At 47.6% G+C, this 23,354-nt stretch overlaps 1 protein-coding gene across 1 annotated transcript; it reads right to left on the bottom strand.

The window, feature by feature from the left end:
• Positions 1-6,180: 6,180 nt before the first annotated feature.
• On the bottom strand, positions 6,181-19,557 carry LOC128711508 (zinc finger protein 177-like). The gene is made up of 5 exons (XM_053806388.1): positions 19,366-19,557; positions 10,787-11,069; positions 9,319-9,812; positions 8,742-8,907; positions 6,181-6,473 (listed from the first exon to the last, which is right to left on the bottom strand). The coding sequence occupies exons 1-5, from the start codon at positions 19,555-19,557 to the stop codon at positions 6,181-6,183; spliced, it is 1,428 nt and encodes a 475-aa protein (XP_053662363.1).
• Positions 19,558-23,354: the final 3,797 nt, after the last annotated feature.

The following is a 23,354-nucleotide window of genomic DNA, read 5'->3' on the forward strand; positions in this document are numbered from 1 at the left end:
CGATGCATCTTCATCTGCCCAAAGGATTAAGTCTACGGGCGACCCACGGATGCACTTGATGATAGCTTGTTGGTGGAAGATTAAGCACCACCGCATTGAAGAAATGTTTCTTCTGCAAAAAAAAGAAAGAACCCCTTTTCTCTCCCCACCCGGTAAAGCATATCTTCGCTTCCCGGGCCATAATTGTCTCATTACGCTCGCCGTGTCGCGGGCTCGATCTTCAAAGCAGTGCGACAAAATTGCAACAAACTGGCGCACTGGCAACGACTCGACCGTTGAAAATCGAGCTGAAAGCATCCGGTGTTCATTATTAAATTAAGTAAATGGAGCCCACGATCAATGCAGCCAAATGCGCCGCGCTACCGTGGCGAATCGTACCAGGGCAAATAATGCAATGGTACACACACAAAAAAAACCCCGGACGAGCCGTCTGATTGTGTGCATCGCGAAACGGTCGTCTAATCGTAGTTCCCGTTTGATGCACGAGACGAACAACACCTTCGGGAAGATCGCACGAGACCACAAAAAATCATAAATCAGATAATGCTCGCAGTGTACATCGACGAGGATGAGATTGATCGCAACCACACCCTTTAGTGTGGTTTTTTACCGATCTTACAGGGTTTTCCAGGTGTTTTCATAAATTTCCGGCATCACACTTGAAAAATTGGAGCTGAAACTGAATAATTTACTCTTAAATCGCGCGTGGAATATCTTGTATTTGTAGGTAAATTTAGGATAATTTTTCTATGCATGAGTGAATTAATTGATTTAAGGATAAAAATCGTTAGTTTGACGTGTTGATATGAGTGATTAAAATAATACTTGTTTACTACAAAAATAATAAATGAATAACGAACCATAAATTAAGGAAAAGTCTTTATCTGAAGAGGCACCGTCGCTGGAATAAACAATTGGATATCGTTTTGAAGCCATTATCTGGACAAAAAACTCAGTTTTTACCGATGTATGCTGAGTCAGCATCAAGGAAACTGCTCGTATGAGTAAGTAAAGCGATAGCCTTAATAAAGCTTGTTTCGAATGTGTTTTGAGATACGTTTTGTTCTTTATACATTCGAGATGGTATTTTATATAAAATATAACTTTTAATACTTTATTGTCAATAAAAAAAATATTCTCACAAATTTCGATCGCTAACTTTAAAACCCTGTATTTTTTTACTCCATTTATATATTCAACCATTCGAGTACGTGTTTGAAGGTGCAAGATTGTATACACATCGGTGCTTTTTATCACTCCCACCATGCGCATCCACGGCCAATCATCCAAGGAAACGTTTCTGCTAATGGTGCACGGAACAGCAGGGAAAAGCTTTCCGTTTTTCCCCGTCTCTCTGTTTCAACCACCCCACCGTCGCAACCACCCTATCGCCCCAGCCATCGGCCACCGCCGCCATGTATAATGAATGTAAAATTTTTCCTCAATTATAATGATTGACTTTTTATATGAATCGTGAGCCTGACAACTTGTCAACGGGCCGGACAAGGCGGAACGAACCCGTGGCGGAAATAGCAGCGAGCACCGGTGAGGCAGGTGACAGAACGCCGCAGAAGTGCGCACACATGCGGGAAAGATCCGAAGACGTCTTGATCTCGGTGGACCTCACCTGATTTTCGCTCATTTATTTCTGCATGATTATCGGTGATTTCGTTTTATCTACCATTGGACGGTGGAGTTGAAGGCGCGAGGGGAACGGGCGCGACCTGTTCCGTTGTGAAGCCGCAACGGCTTCACTTTTATTCAAATCGCAAACAATACAATTCTAATTGGTGCATCAACGGTGGTGGTATCGGATCCGGTCGTCGTCAAACGAATGGCATGGCCCTACATTGTACAGCGACCTCAACCATTATGCAGCCAAAGGAGAGGGGACGGATTCTCTATAATGAAGCATCCTTTTATTATGCTTCATTACGGTGCTCTGTCTTTCGGTGCAGTAGTCGAGCTGTCACGACCGGGACGAGTATCAATAATTGATTATTTCATTACAGTCTGATAGTGAGTTCATCTCGATCGCTTATGAGACCGGTGTTGGACCGGAAATTATTATCCATACATGAATTCTCAACATAATTGTGCTGCATTTTGAGTGATCTTTTCAAATCCTTACTTGAAGTTTACTTCAAGTCATCCATCTTTGTCCATCGTGAGTCACCCATTGAGCGTCAATAAATCGCAACGCTTGCCGAAAGTCACTAATCCCGCCTGTCACCTCGTCCATTAGGCGTTAACTTTCGCGTCGTTTGTACGGATTCGACGTCAAATCACTTTTTTTTTTGCATCACATCTTACCCAAAAAGCAAAGATGACGGTCGCATTCGATCGGCAAACGGCAATGCGCTGAGAACGCAACTCATTCACCTATCCAATCCAATTCATCGCCGTTCGTGGTTGACCACGGATCACCACAGTACCGAAATTGTTGTCATTCACCGTGAGCGTGGAGCGCATATCAGCCAGTGCCGCAACCGTGCGATGAAATGTATATGGTTTGCGATTCTGCGGCCCGCTCGTTTGCGTCCTGGCCCCGTGGGGCTTGTTAGCACGGTAAGTGACCTGACCCGAACCCGAAACCACTTCACAAATACCACTCGTCATCATCGTTGGACATCCACTGGCACTGGTTTCCGCGCCGATTGTAAGCCCGGGTCGGAATGATCGATAAGCTTCGATAAGCAAAACTGATACCCGGGCCTCGGTAAACCCCAAAAACGGATCGCTTCCAGCTCTCGTGAGGTACACGTCTGTACAGTGCTGCCAATTCACGTGTACCAATTCCCACAATTCGATCCCCTGTCGGTTTTTGGCTTCGTCGGGGACAACCGACTCCTCAGCTCTTCTCCATTCCAGCTCGGTTCCGCAGCATCTCCCGAACCCTAGCGTCCCCTTTCGGTAGGGCGAAGGCAATGCCGTATCGTTCGCATTCGTCAGTTGAAAGCAATTAGTCGGTGCGGTTGTAAGATTTCCATGCCCTCGAGCACGGATCACGCAGGAATGAAGGTGACAAACGGGTTCGGAACCAAAGGACCGCTGAAAGATGATCGGCCCTATCAATCACCCGTGCCCGTTTCGTACCTCGCACAGAAACCAAGTCCATCAGCGAGATATACCACATTGTCATATTTAAATTAGAGACATCCAAAATACATCCATTCCCATACAAACTTCTACTAATTCTATGCAAACCATCATGTTTTCCGACAAAACAAAACCTTCGAAACAGTCAACACGTAGTTTCTGAAGGACACCGAAGGTCGTACTCAACGATGATCGATATTCGAAGTAAAAAAAAAAACACTCACACAACCCAGTCGAATCAAGATGGTAACGTTTCATACAGCGCGATAAGCCGTACACGATCGATCGTCGATCGTATCGATACATCAGAAATTCGATCAAACGAAAATATGTCAATTACGGGCCCGGTGTGGACATGAATTGGCTTTTTGGGGGAACCAAGCAAACGGACGCATCGAAGTGAAACGTTAACGCGAACCTTTACCCCAGCGACGGTTGGAGCGGCGCTACGTGAAAGGATCGATGGATGAACTAACCAAAGAGATCCAGTACAGCAACAAACAAAAAATAACCAACCCATTGGTATCAATATCAAATCAGGTTTTTGTTGGTCGTGTGTCGTTCAAACGGTTTTCTATGTTACGATGCAATGTTTCGTTCGACAGGCGGATCATGTTTAGCCACAAAATAATTCCCAAAATGTCGCATGTGGCGTGTGGTGCTCTAAGTTGGTACGGGAGGGTGACTGTTTTCTTCGAAACACGAAACATACAACAGCATGTTGAAATCTGAGGCCAAAGGTTCGTGTCTTGTTTCGAGCAACAATCAAACGACAATTACTGAATATTAGTAGATTTGTTTTGCTGCGTTTTTGGCGTTTTTTTAGCTGAAATCCGTAATTTATAATTGAAAGAAGAATTATTTAACATGAAAGTATGATTATAAAAGTTTAAAATCAAATAAAAAATTGATCTTTCACAACGGCCAAACGATGCAATCGTTTCCTCGTTTAAACGGCATTTAAGTCTTTCATTACGTCCTAATCCATTGGTAAACAAACGATCATCTTTGTCGCTCTAGCAAACCGTTTTTATTACAATTTAATCACACAAATTAAACTAATATTTACACCTCCTTTGTCACTGCAAGGCCCCCCATTCCGTGTGTAACATTAGCATAATCCTTCCATAAATTACCGTACTTGTTGCTCTTGCTACTAAGTCACCCGGCCGACATACTCGGGGACGGGGTAACCGTACAGCCCGTAATTAGAATTCACCATCACGCCCTCAGCGTGCAGTGTAAGGGTTACGGAAAAAAGCGAAACAAACAACCGAAAGCAAACAAGTTGTAATTCACCACACCACGCACGGACGGCGACACGCAATTGACACGAAATAATTTGTCAACCCGCGCAATTGGCCGCGTGAAATGTTACCACCAGCGCACACCAACCAACCGTTGGGAAAGGTCGCTGCCTAAGCGACTACCACTTTTTCCACCCCTTCTCGGGAAGTTCTTGAGCCCCCCCCTTTTTGGTGCGACTTTTGAGCTACGGACTTTCCTGCACTGTCCGGTAGGGAAAATCCTAACCACAATTCGAGGACGATAATAAGCGTCTAGCAGGCTTCGGTCTGCAATGATGATTTATGCAAAAACGGCGTTCCACCTTCAACGAAATCCGTACTAATCGTCTAGCAGTACTTCCTCCATGGCGCCCAAGTACTTGTGTTGCGTATTCTTTTTTTCCCCCTCAGCAAAGTGCGGGAAAACTACGCATTACGTTTGGCAGCACTGGTGCTTGATAGATTTATTAGCGCCAAAGCAATAACTCATTTCAGCACTTGACCAATCCTGATCGTCCGCCGTCTGGTGGTGCGAAATGGACCGTCTCCGATAAACATGCTGCATTGACGTGCGGTGGGCGTTGTATTCCACTTGATATGATACTATGAAGGCTGAACGTTTCCTTCTGAGAGGCAAAATGCGTGTCACAAATAGAGAAATGATAAACATTCAAATATATGGAGCAACTGGATCTAAGCTTAGTTAATGCAGTTCAGAGTTAAGTGGAAGGGTTTTTTTTCATTAAATGACACACCGTACTTCTTCTTCTTCTTTTTTGTGGCATAACAACCTCCAGAGGTACTGCATTTCTGGGTTTCTTTGACTTTCTTTACCCACAGCTAGATAGACAGTTCTGCGGGGATTAGTCCGGATGGGATTTTGGACCGGTCTTGTCCTATTAAGACAGACGTCACCACAAACAGAATGTCTGTAAAGGACGATAAATAGTAGAATAAATCCAATTAACTTCTAATTTTCTTTCCAATAAGGCTGTTTAGATTATTTTCTTTCAGTTGCACAAATGTACTTACTTTCAACAACTCGTTCTTTGGCGCACTGGAGTAAAATTTCTTTCAATTTGATTTTGCTCTAAAACAGAGTTCTTTACTCACACAATGGTTTATAAATTTTCCAATAAAGTTATTTTATTTTCTCACTGTACAATGTACGACCATGATAGTATGTACAATTCGATTCTGTCTCGATAAAACTCAAGAAGATAAGTGACGTATTTACACTATCCTTTGCGGTGGCACGTGCGCCGTAATGGTCACTCTCCTTTTCTCTACATTACACGCGCTGCCCTTTGCCACGCATTGGCCTCGTCTAGCAAGGTAGGTGCGTTAAGTGTCAACGGAAAAAAAACAAACAGAGAACCAAGAGGTAGGAAAAGTGCTTCATAGTAAGCGTTATGTCTTTGGCCAGCGGACCCCGTGGAACTCGAAATATAAAATAGCAATAAAAAGCTTCCCTCCCGAGTTTGGCATCTTCGGAGAACACTACGGGTGCAAGGAAATTGGTTACCAATTTTCACCTTTCTATCCTTCCTGCTACTTGCCAATCCTTGCAGGCTTTTTTTTGTCTGTATCTGTTTCTGTGTGTGTTTAATATATTAGCTGAGTCAGAGTCCGTGCTAATCTAGTAAGGGATGGGTGCGGGAGTCAGTGCGACCTTGTGTGCTTACGTGCGTACGCTGCGCCAAGCGGCCCGAAGGGCGGAACCATCCGTGAGCGCCCTGCAGACCAGCCCAGATGGGATGGACGGTACGTCCCGGCAACAGACCCCGCGCCCTTATCAGCCCACCCCGGACAGCATCTGTTTGGTGTAGCTGGAGAACAGCAGGTGCTTGGAGAAGTTCGCCAAACGGTCCGCATCGGCTTTCTCGAACGCGCCCGCACTGACGGCGCTGCCCTGCAGCGAGGATGGCGACGAATTCGACTCTTCGCCCTCGCTGTGGCTGTGGGTGCTCCGGTTGGATTCACCTTCGTGGCTCGAACCGGTGTCTTCGTGTGTCTTCATGTGGGCCTTCAGGTTGCAGGCAAGCGCGAACGATTTGTTGCAGATTTCACACACGTGCGGTTTATCACCTGTACGGGAGCAGAGCGCAGAAGAAAGAACACCTTAATAACAAACGAAACGAAAGCTTGAGTGATGAGTGGCAGCTAAAGGAAAGGAATCCCTGTCCAATTCAAAGAAAACTGATACAATGGCCCAGATATTAGTACAATTGCTGACCGTCCCACAGCCTTCCGCCGGTTTGCCTTTGGTCGCGAAGCGAGCGAAAACGACGAGTACACCATAAAAGACACGCGGTCCCGCAGTGCCTACCAGGTACGATAAGGCGCAACAATAACGACATCATAATGCAGCAGTAATCATAAATTATCCTTCGCGCGACAACATCCCTACGGTGCGGCGCATAGCAATGACCGCATTAATAAAACGGCGCGTCCGTTTCGCGTCGGTACGGAGAGGATCCACTGATGCGAGGCAACAACAACATCAGCGTGAGCCCGGTGGTGCAAAGACAAGAATAGTGCGCCCATGTTTACAAGCGCTAGAACACGATCGTTGACAATTCGCCGCTATTCATCGGACGCTTTTGCACAATGACGAATTGCTAGCGCAATGATTGACCTTCTTTACGCTTGCCGATGCATCTTGCACTCAATCTTAGACAGCTGGATGTGTACTGTGTGCGACAGAGAGACAAATGTGACACGACCTTCACAAGTGTACCGCTCAGATTTAATTCCATGAAATGTCGATTTTGTGTTGGCACAAAGCAAATGCAAAAACCTAAATATAAACCCTCAAACTTAATAATAGGCTTCAACATTTATGTGTTTAAAATACAATTAAATGCATATGGTGCCGTGACCAGGATAGTGTATAATGTGAAATTCTTAGCGAGTTATGTGAAATTTATAGGCAATTTGTATAAGGGTTTTTCCTTTCGAACAAGTGAATACAAACCTTATTCAATCTATGAGCACAAAATCTCATTAGCCCGCTTCGAATTACACCACCTTATTGGACCACTCCACGGTGAGAATGTCGAAGCGCTGCATCAATCACGCCTTTAACACATCATCACCAACCAACCCTACCCACATCCCACATGATTCCCTTCCCCTCAACAAGTAGCCAACACACTGTCGGTGACCCTCTCCCACGTTGACGCAATCTCTCCTCCGTGGTGTATTCCACCTGGTAGCAGCTACCGCAGTTTAATCTTTTTGATCGTCTCCGGCATCTTTCTGCCGCATCATCAATTGATCGTGCGCAGTGCGCCTGGAGATCTAAAAAAAACCCTTCTTAGTTTTCGCTTCCCGCTTTACATGCATACATCACCACCAGCATACCCGCACAGTGCAGAACATCTTCATCTACCGTGTTCTATGCCACCCAGACCGCGCCTGGATAGGGAAAAAAACCATGAAAGCCTAGCGTTTTAATTAAGCGTGAATTTTCTTCCGGCAATGAATGAACGAAATGTTACCGAAAAAAAAACAATCTTCCCCAACCTGGTAAAGAGAATAAGAAAGATGTTAGGAAAAATGTATCGCTAGTACAGGTGCGATGAGGAAACAGTGGCGTACAGACCAAAAAAAAACGCAGGTATAACCCTGGCATTTATTAATCGAGATGATTTTCAAACTTCCATCAGCTGCCTTCCCATTTATCCCGAGCAATTGATTGAGATGTTGCATGAATAGATCTCAAGCTGCTCGCTGTAAGTGCTGCCTAGTTGGTTCCACGCAGGAGAAAAAAGAAGCATCTCTAAAGATCCCATTTCACTAAGTCATGATCGCTTTGAATTATCTACTTTCTCTGCTCGCCAAAGCCACCAACGATCAGTTGTTGTGGTCGTTAAAAGTATGTTTTTTTGTATCGCAGAGGTCCTTTTTTTGTATCTGCTCCTATCATTCCCATCCCAGTGCAAGGAACGTACCCGAAAATGACCCGAAGATATTAAAAAAAGAAAGTCAAGAAGAGCCCACATTCTTCGGAGCCCGCTCGAACATCAAGTTCATCGATATTTCAAATGGTTTATCTCTTCCGATCGCCACAAAAACAAAATGGCATCAACCTGCGGTAAGATCGGAAGATGCGTGATAGCCGCAGGATAGAATTGAAGCAGGACGTTAGCCCGACCGACGGGTACCAAATGTTACTCTTAAGTGGATATTTGACGTAAACCTTGCGTGATGCAACAGGTTGCAACAAGAACCCCCTAACGATCTGGAACAGGTGATCCCTACCCTTCGTCAGTATGTTATCAGTGGCCACCGCTCAGGATGGACGACAGGATATGGGAATGGGAAGCAAACATCACGGAATGGATCGCTTACCTGTGTGCAGGAATAGATGGTTCTTCAGGTTCGTCTGCTTGGAAAAGCCCCGCGAGCAGATGTGACACTTGAACGGCCAGGAACCGTTGTGGACGTACATGTGCGACTTGAGATCACCCGGCGTGGGGAAGGACTTGGAGCAGAGGCTGCATTTGTGTGGTTTGTCCTGCAGATACGGCGCACGGGAAATGAGGAGAAGAAAACGCAACAACGTGAAACGATAAGTAACGAGCTCTAGCGGATGGAGATCAAACGGAATTAAGAAGCTAAATGTCATGCCGTCTTCGGGACAGCGCATGAAATAAATCACCACTATCTTGGTCCACCGCCCACGCTGCGCTTTCCAGACGTTCGTTGAGTTCATCACCGGTTCGAACGTAGGACAGCTCAATTTACTGCTCGACGGACCAAGACAGTGACAACATTAAACCTGACTTTGATTGATGGAACCAAGATCGAGCGGGCTAGATTTGGAGCACACCGGTAGTGCCCGAGAAATCCAGCCCGAACATTTGAATTCCAGCGAACGCTGCACGCCCCGTGGGTTCCCGATTTGGTGATCGATCGAATTCCTTACCTTGATGTGCGTCATCCGGTGGTAGTAGAGGTTGGAGCTGGCGGTGAACCGTTTGCCGCACACCTGACACTGGTGGGGCTTTTCGCCCGAATGTATCCGGACGTGTGTGTTGAGCGAGCTGGACGTGCTGAAGCCCTTGCCGCACACACCGCACACGTGCGGCTTTTCGCCGGTGTGCGTGCGCATGTGACGCTTCAGCAGACTAGGACGATCGAACGCCTTGCCGCACACCTCGCACGGTAACATGGCCCGCTCGGAACGGGCCGTAGGACGCGCCTTGGGCGAGGCGCGGGACCCGGGTCCGGTGGAGATCGCCGCCAGCTCGAGATCCAGCGCGCCGTCACACCGATCCCCACCGGTGCTCGCACCGGACGAGATCGAGATCGATGAGTCGTCGCCCGACACCGACTTGTGTTCGTCCTCGGCGCCCGATGACGGTGAGATCGGTAGCATCACCCGCGACAGGAGCGACGTCGAAAGGTCCAGCGGCGAGTCTGCAGTGGATTGGCGTTGGGAAGGAAAAACAAACGTCCGATAAGTGATCGCACAACGCTGATCGCAACATGCGTATTTGTTCACGACACACAAACACTGTGGATCTCGAGCCCTCGGGTCCTCGGGTCCTCAAGCTGCTACACTTAACGCCTCGTTTATTAATCGACGATCATTAGCGCTAATCTAGCGCATTCATTTCACACCGCTTCATTAATTGTGCAGTCGGGAGTTTTATCATTTCGCACACAAACACTCGGCTGCAACCGGTAAGCTTCCCGGCCGTAAACCCGGTGACAGCAAATTAATTCCCACCCGAGTCCGTGCGATGCCAAAGTGTTATGGAAATCAGTTTCGGGCTTAATTACTCCCGATTCTTGCGAGTCCCTTGCCACGGCTGACACTCCCGGGAGGAACGACTCCCCAACTCCAGAAAGGAGATCATTATAAATGCCTTTGAGTTAACGGACTCGGGACTCGAAACAGAGCGGGAAAGGTGCAACAAATGCAGCTGCAACTGCACAAAGGAAATGGCCATCAGACTGCGAAATTCTCCCGGACCTGAGCACCGGTACGGGAATGCCAACGTCCCGCGACCCAATAATCTCGAAGGGTAATCTACCGAATTATTTCAATTATTTTCTTGTTAAGAAACGCAACACTCATTTGTGTGTATTAATTTAAGCTCTCTTTCGGGGAGCGACCGCACTTGGGACCGTGCCGGAGCCACAACTCACGACCTCCGAAACCCGCGATCCCGATTACACAAACGAGAGCCGGCTATTATTGATAAAATCACTATTTTATTTATTACGCGAAATCGTTCTCCCCCAGTACGAAGCGAGCGTGTGTGCGTGTGCTGGGAGAAATGAATGCTATCGCAGATAGTCTCGAGATGATCTCGGACGAGGGCTTTTGTTTCTACGGCGACTCGCCTTAAATGGTATTCGGACGCCGCACAGAGGGCGCTGCTTACCTTCGAGAATCGAGTCCATCGTCTGGCGATACAGCTGGCTACGCATCCGGATGAAGAACAGCTCCTCGGGGCCCTCGGGCAGATAGTAGACGACCAGCTCCTGATGCGACGGGATCGCCTTCACGATCTCGTAGATCGGCTCACCTTTCACCTTGGCGCAGACCACGTTCACCTGTGGGCCGTACGTTTCCGACACTCGCAGGAACCGGATCCAGTTGCAGTGTCGTACCGTTCGTCCATTGACACTGGTGATCTCGTCGTACAGTCCGAACCGGTGTCGAATCTGTAACGGAGGGAGTGCAAACGAGCGGTTATTGTGCTGTACTAACAAGCTGGGAGGAGACAACACGACGGCAAATAGCTATTTCCCGTGCTAAATCGTCCGCTTTCACTGAGCACGTGTGATTTACCCCTTGACACGTTGACGACATGCATCGTCAATGACAGCTCGTAATGTCGTAATGAATGACTCTTTAACGCCCCCTATTTGTTCGCTCCCCTACCTTCGGATACGCCTCGTTCCACTCTGGTGAACTATCCGCTTCAAACGCCCCGGGTAACGTTCCCCTCCTGGTGATTTATGAAAAATTACTCAACCATGTAACCACCGACACGTAAACCGACCATTCAGCACAGAGGGTGGCTAGACCGAATTGCCCTTCCTTGTTCCGAAGCGTTAAACTATTGTCACTTTACGATTCCCCGCCCCAAGCCCCAATCTTCCCCAAGCACGCACCAGCGCCTGGACGACGAAGAGGACGACGCTTAACGAGTGTAAACATCCGTCGAACCCTGTCGAAGAGCCGTCCCATCGCCTCCGTACGCCCCTAGGCGATACATATCTAAGTGGACATCGGAATGAACGAGAAAGGCCCGCACCATTCATGATCCGATCGATACAGATCGAAATTACAAATGTTGGATAATATATTTCGATGGCCACCTGCCAGGGAGTCGTGGCCCCGGTGCTCGTCCGTCGATCGATCGTTCCAATCGCCATTACTGCCCGGCCAAAGATTGCGGAGATGTTTATGAATATATATGAGGAGATAAAATAAATTTCCGCTTCGCGCTACTTGTTGTCGCGGAGGCTGCGTCGGATCGCGGACCCAGTCGTATCCAGACCGTGATCGCCACTCGGGGACAGGAAGGAAAAGATCGCAAAATGATACCAAATTGATGATCATAATTTGCAATTTCGCTGTAGCTGACCGTACACGGGGTTTCGCATGGGAAGTAGCGTTTCGGGGCATCGAAAGACATTACCGATTCCTGGGAAGTCAACAAACCCTTCCAACGGGCAGATGAATTCCATCAGACGATGGCCCTTTCTCGCAGCTCTTTTTCGGTTGGATCGAACTGTGTCCCTACGAGACCTTGAATAAATGCCATCGTTGGAACGAAAATGTTGGAGATGATTACTGATCCCTTCGTTCTTGGCAAGGTATAAGAGGGCGAGGTTATACAAGTCTTTGATGCATGCGACATTGGGCTGCAAAAAGATGTATTCGAGCAGTCAGATATTCGAAGAATGGATATTCGTACCAAATAGCGATCTTTTACGAAAGGTTTCCAAATGAAATAGATTTTAAAGATCCCAAAATATCTCGCCCTTGGGAAAATATGCAAGACATTCTACTCCTTTCTCACAACAGCTACAATTCAAACTGATCTTCTCCACATAACAGATCGTTACCGAGGCAATCCATTAGTGCTCATCACATTCTGTCATCTCAAAAGACAACTTGCAACACTTCACAACACATAAAACACAATTGAAGAGATGTCCTAGGGCCATTTCTCAACGATCGCGAATTGTGCTGCTGTTGAGTGGAAGAATTGTCACTGCTGACTGTCCTCTGATTTATCAGTCCATAGCTCCCACTCGTCTGCATTCCAAGCCGTGGGTGATTTATTCTAGCTCAGACAACAACCCAACAGCACCGATCGCGATGCCTCGCCCAATTCCCGATCCGAGACACCGAGCCCGAGCTGGTAGTGCAAAACAAATTGTGTGTTTGACAATTTATGCACAATTATCGCATTTGATTTATGAATATGAGACTGTCCGATGCTTTGCAGCGCGCGTGTTGCGTTGGAAGCTGCTCAACTCATGAAGACTGTCCGTACCCGCGATGATGTGGGAAAGAGTTCTTCTACGCTAGAAACTAGTTTCGCTTCCTGCGTTCTGCGGCCGTTGGCTCGTACGAAACGATGGTTTATTGATTTATTCGTTTATTATCAGATTTTCGGTGGAATAGGAAACGGCCGAACCGGGCTCCTATTAATTTCCGAAACTAACTACTCCCATGCCGGCTGATCCTCCCATCTCAGATCCTTCCGATTATCCAGAATAACCATAAAGATCGATAGCATCCTGGGCGAACGATCATCATTAAATGAGATACTTCAGGTGGATCAGCGCGCAAGGGAAGATACGAGCCGGAGATAGACATATTCGGTCCATCGACTTTCGGCAGTAAAATAACGGATTGCCATAAAAATGACTCCAATAAAGCACGGCATCGCTCGTCGATCTCGTTCGCCAGCGCACGGGACGTTCGTTTATGTCGTGGTTTCTTCTTACCGTTTATTTCAGGCAGGGTTTCGGAGTGTCTCGAGGTCAGCAGGAGATAGATTTTAACGCACATAAACTTCAATTTGTTCCGGAGCCATGGGAGACGCCATTCCACGGGTGGATTTCATCTTCCCAAACAACCTCAACACGTCGGTCAAATGCTTCACACTGGACCCACGCTGGGATCGCAATCAGACTCTAGCATCTAGCTGAAATACGATCCAAGACGTACTACTGTATCAGGGGCTCGCTCAACAAGCGCAACGACGTTCATCATCCGAATTGAGCCATTTGTTCTGCAGCGAATGTACAAATATCTTCTACTCTTGTTTCAAACGCTCATTTTGTGGGCGATTCTTCATTCCGAAGCTTACCGTCAAGTGCTTGGTTAGAGAATGTTGTACAATAGTCCCAACTTCGTCTAATTTCAACAAACATTCCCATATTAGACGACTCCCTCCGATAATCGAATGAGAATAAGCGAGCGAGATGGAATGAGCCACCGAAACAAAGTCTGTCTTGGGGCCGCTTCACAATTGCAACATGATCACGATTTTCCAATTTCCTTCCCCTGATGCTAACCACATCTCGAGTTAGAGCTTCTTTCATTATTTGCTTAGAACGAGCTCCTTGGCACGCGTCCCGTTCACGTGAACAAACGCACAAAGGAACGAACGCCGGACACTCTTCGGAAAGATGAGCTCCAACATGGGAATTACCGATTTGATCCAGAACAAAAGAAGCATAACTCCACCACAAAAGCCCTGACTCATTTTCGGTAATGAACGCAACCGAGAACATTATCGGATATTCTTGCCAGTTAGCTCTTCCGGCCAGTGGTTGGTCAGGTCAGTCCGGTCGGCATGGGTCTGATTAGACGGAATGAGCTTTCGGTTTTGTTGTGGCGGCCCTCCATCGACCACCGGCCAAAGTCGTGATCAATTTATCTTCCAAATTAATATTTATTGGCTCTAAAACGATCACCCAACTGCTGGTGGCTACGACGCGGAAGAACAACGAGCTCCCAACCCGACAAATGACACTAATTTAGAGCTTCCTCACATGCGAGCGCACCTCATGGCCGGGAGCTTAAGCTTCTGTGACCCTCGTAAATCTCGTCGCGACGATCGCAACCGCCAATTCAACGCTCCAAACATAACAACAATCCCATACGCTTCCTCGCGAGCATGGAATCCTCCGTTTCAATTAATTTACTCTACACAACCAGATTCCGGAGGTGCCTCTCGAGACTCGATGTCTCGACCCGCAGGGATCAGCTTCCAGGTACGAGGAAAGGCTTTCAGAAGGATTAAGAGCGGCTGTCTGGCTGGTCGTGATGTACTCGGACCACGAAGAAGCCCACTGAGTCTTTTATGCAAATGAACGGTCGGCCGTTTTATCTCGGGATCACCGGGTGAGGAGCTCGCTACAAGAACAACTGAATTTGGATCCTAATGTCACGGCTTCCAGTCGGTCCTCAAGCCAGCGAGGCTCGGCTTCTGCATCGCGAGACGACCAACGATGGGAAGGTGTGAGAGACGAAACTCAATTAAACCGTTGTAAGAGCGCCGTCGAACCAAAGTTTGGGACCAACGCTTCGATCAGTGCGCTGATGTCTTTATTAGCGATTGAGTTGTTCGAACGGTAGCCGAGCCGAAGATCCACGACCCAAACACAACGCGAACAACTAAACCGATGCTCAGAAGCTACTGAACGACGCTTGGAGAGATGAACGATATCGTTGCCCCGAACGAACGGCTTGGCTCTATGGTTTCTGGTTTTCGCTGACGGGTCCCGTCTATTGCCCCAACTGGGAGCAGTATCTCCGCGCATTATGCATAATTAAGTAATTGTTTAATTACAAAACTCGAAACGTGTTTGCTTCTGGTGCATTGTCGCATGCAGCGGAATGCATGCGGAGAAAGTCCCGCTGTTCCGCAACAACTCAATCCGCCCAGTCGTTCGCCGTGATTCACGCGACTCATTTGCATCGCGGGCCGAACATCGGAGAACCCAACCCCGGCCAGCCAAGCTAGCGGACGCTAAAGTCCAATCTTTATTTGCACAATTATCATAAAGATCCCGAGTGTATTTGTGTGCGTGCGGCGGGGTCGGCTTACAATTCGCGATGGGTTGCCAATTCAATAACCATAACTGTCAGATGATCGAGTGAATGAGAATGGAGGGACCAGATCAAACAGAGTCGCAGGTCGGCGGCTCTTTGCGGTGCGCTCGGACGTTACGTGTGCTGCATCTGCAAACCGGATGAGAACGATTATGATTGCGAAGTGGACACTTTGACATGCAACTGGCACTGACTTCTGTGTTTGCCCTTGATTTTCCACCATTTCCCTTCGATCGTACGTTCTTTGCCACGGACGACAGCTGACAGACGTCCGAGGATCGACGCATCGACGTTCTCACGCTCAATGCACTGCCCGAGGAGCTGGTTCGGGTTCTCAGGACACTGATCTTAAGTACAGAATTTATGGACCATCCACCGTGCGACCTTCTCAAGGAAAGGGTATCGGTACGGCACCTGACCACGACCCACAAGAACAAACGACCAGTATCAATAACAGCGACCATGATGCAAGACATCCATGAGGGATATTCCTTCATTCCATCGATCCAGCGGGAAAGGAAAAGGATTCGATTACGGAAACATAATCCAGAAAGTGAGGTTAAGACTTTCGCCCGATCCAGAGTCGATCGATGTCATGCGATGTCAGTTTTTCCGATGATCGATGAAGCAGCATCAGGTGTCTTCCAAACCGTCTATCAACCTCCGACCAGTAGCTGTGAGGCAAAGAAAGTCCAAACGGCTCGATCTGGGCGAAATAATTAAAAATCAATCAACCAAGGCTCGGTGGTCTTTGTTTTCGGTCGATCGGTAGGACTTTCTAAATAGCCATACGCCATTGTGGTGTGGTTTGATTAATACATTCACACATTGCGGCCTGGACAGGCGGCTTGATGCGGACTTCGTCTTGGGCGATCGAGTCCTAAGCTCTATCCCACGATCACATCACAAGAACTGGCGATACTTTTCAAGGCGACTTCAGCTCGCCAAAGCGGAGAAGATATTTATTATCATTGCGACTGTCTGCAGTTCGCTCGAGCCCCTTTATGGAGAGGTGTCCACGCGTCTCAACACGTACTTTAATGCATGCATATTCGACCAAGTAGCTCGATGTATAACTCGGAACTCCTTCTTGGTCGGAGTTGGCGACACTCGGACTCAGGGTTTTAGTAGAACGACGCACTGGGAAGTGGATTGTTCGCCCGTACGCCTTCAACGCCGTGCCGCGGTGTCTCAAGAGCAAGGTGTAGGCATATCGAGCACGTTGTCCAGGTGTCGAGTTGTCATTGATTAGGTTGTCACAACGAAAAGCGACCCTGTCCACCGACCCGAACTCGACTGTGGGAATTCGTACGACCAAACGCGCGATCAAATCGCAAGGCTTTCCGCTTAATTCGCTCGACCGAGTGTCGAGTCAATCCATCGAAGCGATCATTTCTTTCTTGGCTGCCGACGAATTTACGACCCAAACCGGTAAGCCATAAATGCGGCACTCACATTCTTGTCCCTGCAGCCGAAATCTTTCACACGCCTTCCATCCCAAAACTCAAACTCGGGCATCGATCGACTTCGAGTTGATGCAACGACCCGAAGCGTTTCCAAAGCGCATCGAAAGGTCATCAATTAGCGATCGTTCGCAGGAAATAGGAGCGCTATCAAATCCGATGCTGCACCTGCACCTGCAAAACACCGTTCTTAACGATCCTTTTTTACGTCCAGGCGTCCTGATCCTACCTTCGCTTTTGTTACGGTTGGGTTGGGATTCGTTTGGCCTCTTTTTCCGATCGATCACCGGGCGGAACCTTTTTGTTTTCGTTTTCGCTCGCTCTTCCACTGCACTTCTGTCCCAAATCGTCATTATCGGCGCCATCTATCTCGAACTGGCCCGGAACCCATTTCATGCCGTTCAATGCCGCTTCGCATCGTTCCGTTTTATGGTGCGCCTCGTGTCACAAAGTCGGACCGATGGGTTTCAAGTTCAAGTTTGTGAGACAATTTCCCGTCGTTTCGCTAATGCCACTGTTGCCACCGGCTTAGGTCATTCACAGACACTCGACGACGCAATCTGACTTAATTACGCTTCATTATGTGACGCTCCGGTGTGTTTTACAACCCCTGCCCGGGGTAGTTCACCCCTTCGCCGCTTCAGAAATAAATTATGCAAAATCGTCATCCCTTCGACAGCCTCCCTTCGGTGCATGTGCAATTCGATGCATCAGTGAAAGTAATGCACCCGAAATAACAGCAACCAACGCCACTAACAAGCGCTGGTTCATCGGCCGCTTATCATGCTGTGCTTTGATTATGGAAATTGTGCAAGTCGTGGATCGTGCTACCGATTCACACAGAGGTTATTGGCACCCGTTAGCGATAAAGAGGGCTTGCCGCCCTAGCCCGAGACCAGCACGAGCCCATGAACTTGTCTACGGGCACCTTGCTCGTCGAATAATTAATGCGGCAATTAATTTCTACTTCAACATTGTATGGAATGTTTCTCTATTATTCAATCGTACTGCACCATAATTCTCCTCACAGTTACATACCCATTTCTCGGCTATTCATTTACTGTTAAAAAGGAACGCCCAAGTTGATGTTGTACGGAAAGCGAAAAGAAGTGGTTTACCCTTTACTGCAATAGTTCACAGATTTCCTTCATCGCGGCAATACACGTTTTTCCCTTCTATTTATTATGTGACTTTTCCAATTGTGCCCGCATACATAAGAAGTGACAGTGAAATTAAAAGTGCTGCTGCAACGTTCGTTGTCTCGGTGTGAGTACTAACCATGCATAACGCACGCTAGTGCATCTTTAATTGATTTGTGAATCCATTTTTTCCACACCCTTAATGGTCTGGGAGTTTCCCATGCATTCCTTAATTGGAATAGCAGCTTTTAGCAAACCCCGGCAGACACGTTGGTACGTGATCTGTCAGCAGAGAAATGATACAACGCCGTGTAAATGAACCATCGAACGGTTCGCTGATTAATTGAAGAACTGGATATGTACACACCCTTCTACGGTTTGATTGTACGTTTCTTATTCACGATGGGTAGTCACACATCCAGGCACACTGAACAACAAATCCGACGATTGAAAAGTACTCATCACAGTCATATATCACACGCTCCGTTAGGTGATTTTATCATCTTTTTCTAATAAACCGATTAGAAAACCATGATAAGAGCGCATCATTACCGTACTACTGCAGGTTTGCTACCCTTTTCCACCGCATAAACGAAGCTACAAACAGGTGAGGGTTGTACCTTAATTGCTTGTTGAAACTACCAGAACATTCCCCTCACCGTATCGTGGGAACATCGCGATAAGATGCGGGCAAGCACTTGTTGAATATTCAAAGGGATCTCATCTGCCCCCCCCCCCCCCCCTTTCCCCCCCAACCACCGATCAAATACACTTGCGACTAACCCTCTTCCGGATAGGAAGAAGGCGCAGTAAATTATGACTTCTCGGCCAAATTCTTAATGTCACTAACGGTCATGCAGAACACCCTACGGTGGGTGCGCCTTCAAGAAAGTCCGATCAATTTCGTTCCTTTGCAATTCTACCCTCCCTATATTTTGTTGTCGGTTTTCGTGGTGGTGGTGGTTGGTGCTTTTCTTTAAGACGTTCCGTTTTCTCACGGTCATGGGAGGTTGCGTTTTCTTTCACACCCCGTTGACTTTCCTTCGGCTCACACGTTGCTCAGCAAGTGTATCGATCGCTTAAGCGATGGGCAGGGAGTTCCTTCCAGCAATAGGGGTTCCTTCACAACGTGAAACAAAGCCAACCCAACGGACACTAGGAACTTCCAACGGTCTTTAACGGACAGCACTGCTGGACCTTTCGCAGGTGCGCAGCAGTGTTTTGAATTTCAACTTTTTAAATAACCATGGCCCCAAAACGGAACTGTTACTTACATCGTCCTCCTCGATGGTGGAATAAACGTCCAAATTGTCGATGCGCACGGTGCCTTGGAAAGGATAGCACAGCGTGCCTTGCGGGATAGCCGTGTTGGACCAGACCGTTGCCGTCTGGTCCCGGGAATTCCGTGCACCCACACCAGTCACGGCCAGCGCAAATTCCTGCGGTATTAGCACACACGTTTCCATGTTCGTTTAGTTTCCCCTTTTTTTTCTTTTATGAACAATAAATGTCCTTTAACAGTCGATTAAAAACCCCACACTGCTTACACTCACTTGCTAACGAAATCACTGTTACAGTAGAAATCACTACAAACACCCAACTGGACTCCCCAACACGATAGTTACAAAACACGCAGCGGATGATCTTCGATCACTACCATAGACTCTTCAAGCGAAAATAACTACTAACTACAGGTACGATTGCCGTTTCATTGCCGTTTTGTGTCGATCGTTCGACCAACTAACGTTACTTCCATTACGATCGATCGCTAGCGCACACCGACGGCTCAATAAAGCACTTGAAATCTGAGTCAGTCACCATCGTTTACCGGGTGCTATAGCACAGTAGCCTCCCTGTCATCCGCACAACACCTCATCAGTCTGCATTCGGTTTGATTGCCGAAAAAGTACACCAAAAAAAAAACACGCACACACCGGCAAAGGAAACGTTTCATTCGTCGATACGAAAGACTTGCCGTGATAAGCGACGAACCCGATGAAACAGTGGAAGTCGCGCGGTTCTAGCAAACAGGCACCATCCGTTTTCGGAAATGCAGCGAGTCCGTGGTACGACCCGCTTCGGCGACGTTTGCACAAATACTGGCCACCGGTGATCGTCGCGATCTGCCCGTGACCTTCCCGTAACGGCAGCATTCGATCGAGAAATAAAAAAAAAACACACACCGGCCGTCGCGACGGTGCTTTAATCGCTGCATCCCTTTCCAGCGCACCGGACCGATCGCCCGCAGGCGCATAAAGCTCGCCCTAACTGTAGCAGCGCGGCGATTGCGCATGATGTTGCGCATACCAACGCACACACTGACACAACCGAAAGCCGAAGCTCGCCGCCGAAAACCTGCTGCTGAGCGTAACCTGCCGCATTGCCGCGCCTGGACCGCTCGGTAGCAGGCGCGTTGGGCTTCGAGATCGAGTAAGGTGCCTGCTCTTGCTGGTTGCTTCATTCTACTCCTTTCCGGAGCGGTACCAGCACGAACGTCTTCACACATGGGTGCCAACGTAACGCGAGAGCAACAAAGGAAACACTCGCAAACACACAACGAATGTTGACTTCTTCGCTTTCTTCGCAAGGAGGTGTTGTTCCTTCGCGGTCTATACCTTAGTCGTCTCCTCTTCTTTGCGCTGCCTTTTCTGTCTCCTCCCTTTTATGCGTAAGAAGATCAAGCGGATGAAGAAAAGGCGCAAGAAACAACGAAACAAAATAAAGCTTCCCCTACATCGAAGCCCGAGGTGGACGAGCAGCCGACACGCACGCACACACCAACAGCCCAACCTGATCTGCACGATCCGACCGTTTCTTCAGCACGAGAAAAAAGCTTCCCGCGAAAGCTTTTCTCGTGTTTTGGCTGGCCCCAACCCAGACCGGGTTTTGTTCGGCCGCGCGTTCGCGATGTGTGCTCTCGTGTGCCGCACGGTCGTCTCGCGCGATCGGGAGCCAGTGGGAGCGGTCACCTAGTGGCAGCGCTCTGATTGGTTAAATCACCGCACAACTTGGCAACGCGATGTCCCGGAATGGTGGGATGGATCTGTTTCATTGATCCGATTCGCATTACGCTTCACGCTCGATCGATCGTGCACACGGTTCGAGCATCGAGCGGGTAAAGCAGTGATCAACCGAAACCATACAACGATGAAAGGAAAGATTTCAATGCTTCATAAAGCGAGGAAACTTTAAATTTGCAATGATTAAATGTGAAATTGGGCATAGAACAAGCAAGTAGGCAATTAAGCTTTTCAAAAACAATTAAAAAATTCTATGATGTGTGTCTATGTAAAGAATTTTATCATAATTGTATTGCAACAATATTAATGTTATAGCTTATTAATACTATAATATCATTTCATCAGTACAATTTTTTTAATATTGCATTTTAAAAATAAATAATACTTAAGTAGAGCATGCATACATTTTGAAATTTTACTTTCTCTACTTTACCGGCACCACAACTCCAAGAAGTCTAAAGCCTGCCATTTCTGGCTTCCTTTAACTACATTTACTTCGATGTCGCTTGTAAATGTGCAAGCGGATCGTCTAAAATAACAATTGACTTTTATATTCCATTAAAGTAACTAATCTTTAAGGTTTTAGAACAAAGTTTAGATACTTCTGATATGAGATTGTAGTTTAATAGTCTGTGCATTGTAGATTAAATAAACTCCAATATCTTTATACACTCATCTTTCACCATCTACTATTCATAAATTCTTTTAAGCCCATATTCCATCTTGTGGAAGTGAATAAATAATCAGCCCCATCAACATTGTTGTTCAGTGATATGAATTTTATATCGCAAAACGATCTTCGTTACCATGCACGAACAATGTAAATCAAAGCCTCCTACTATGCATACCTCATCCCTTCACCATCCAACCACGCGGCCCACATTCTTTCGAGTTACTTAACAAAACAACTGCACCCGGGTCGACCTTTTGCTGGTGCGGACCGCGCGGAAACATGTCAACCATCAAACCGCTCATTCAAACAATTGCGATCGTTTGACTTTTATCACTCAATTCTCCAGCCACTGTGTCCCGCCACCGGCAGAACGGCAATGATCAGCCACGGCAGCCCGTCAGCACGTCACCACCGCGAGAAGGTGTCAGTGAATTGCTGTCAAAACTGCGAACGTTTTCATTCCTCACCCAGGCAGCTGTCAGCCATTGCGGGCCCGGGTGCGCTCGATCCACTGCACGTTTGGCTGGTGGATTTTCTGCTGACGCCACCATTGATTTCCACCCGAAAAAATCCCCACACACACACACGCGCGCGCGGGTTGGGAAAAACAATGATCCATCCATCCATCTCTGGGGGTTGCAGGTTGCCACGACGAGTCCTAGCCCAGACGAACTGCACTCCATTTGGGGTGTGTGTGTATGTTTTTACTTTTTTTTTATTCCATTTCTGATTCTTTTCCTCTTTTTATTCTTTGATCATTTCGCAAACTTCAAACTCTTGACTTCAAACCCGTTGCAGAGCGCACGCCCGGTCACACATCACTCCATATCACGCCGGCACGACCGGGCTTGACGGAAAACATGGCAGTTCGACGTTGCCGACGTTCCCTGCGAAAGATTTCACAGCAAGACAGCAGTGTGGCGGATTTCTTCCACACATTGGTGCATTTCCTTTTTGGCGAGAGAATCAGCCACGAAGCTGCCCATGCACAACCACCACACGATCCACCCGTGAAAAACTTCGCTCGCAGCCAAGAAATTAAACGCAATAAAATACGACTCGAAATATTAAAAGGCTGTCAATTCCGAGTGTCATGGTGGTTTCGATGGTACGTCCGAACTAACTCTTCTTCATGCTGCCCTGCATCCGGTGCGCATCGGTATCAGCGAATATCCTCGCTTGCCAACGGACAAGGCAGAAGCTTCATTCATTCTCGGTGCCACGATTTGGCCAGTTTTTCATCGCTCTGTTCGACGAAGCGTTGGGAACAGTGTGGCCTTGCACCATTCAATGGTTTTTTAAGCCTTCTGCACAGTACAGTGGAGTTTCCCTGTTTTTTTTTCTTGCCCATCTCCGGACACCGGATGTTTATTATTTATTCAAAATTCATTCAATTCGATCGACCGCGCAATACCCACTGCCCTTCACGCTCTTCGCCCCGTCCCGGGCAGTTGCAGTTGGCGATTCACACAATCAATGATTGACGTACGTATGGCTCGATCGATCGTGCTGCACCCGTACTTGACCGATTATGCATCATTCCTTTTGTTTTGCGTTTGTTCGCGAGATA

This window comes from Anopheles marshallii, chromosome 3 (assembly GCF_943734725.1).
Source record: "Anopheles marshallii chromosome 3, idAnoMarsDA_429_01, whole genome shotgun sequence".
NCBI lineage: Eukaryota > Metazoa > Arthropoda > Insecta > Diptera > Culicidae > Anopheles > Anopheles marshallii.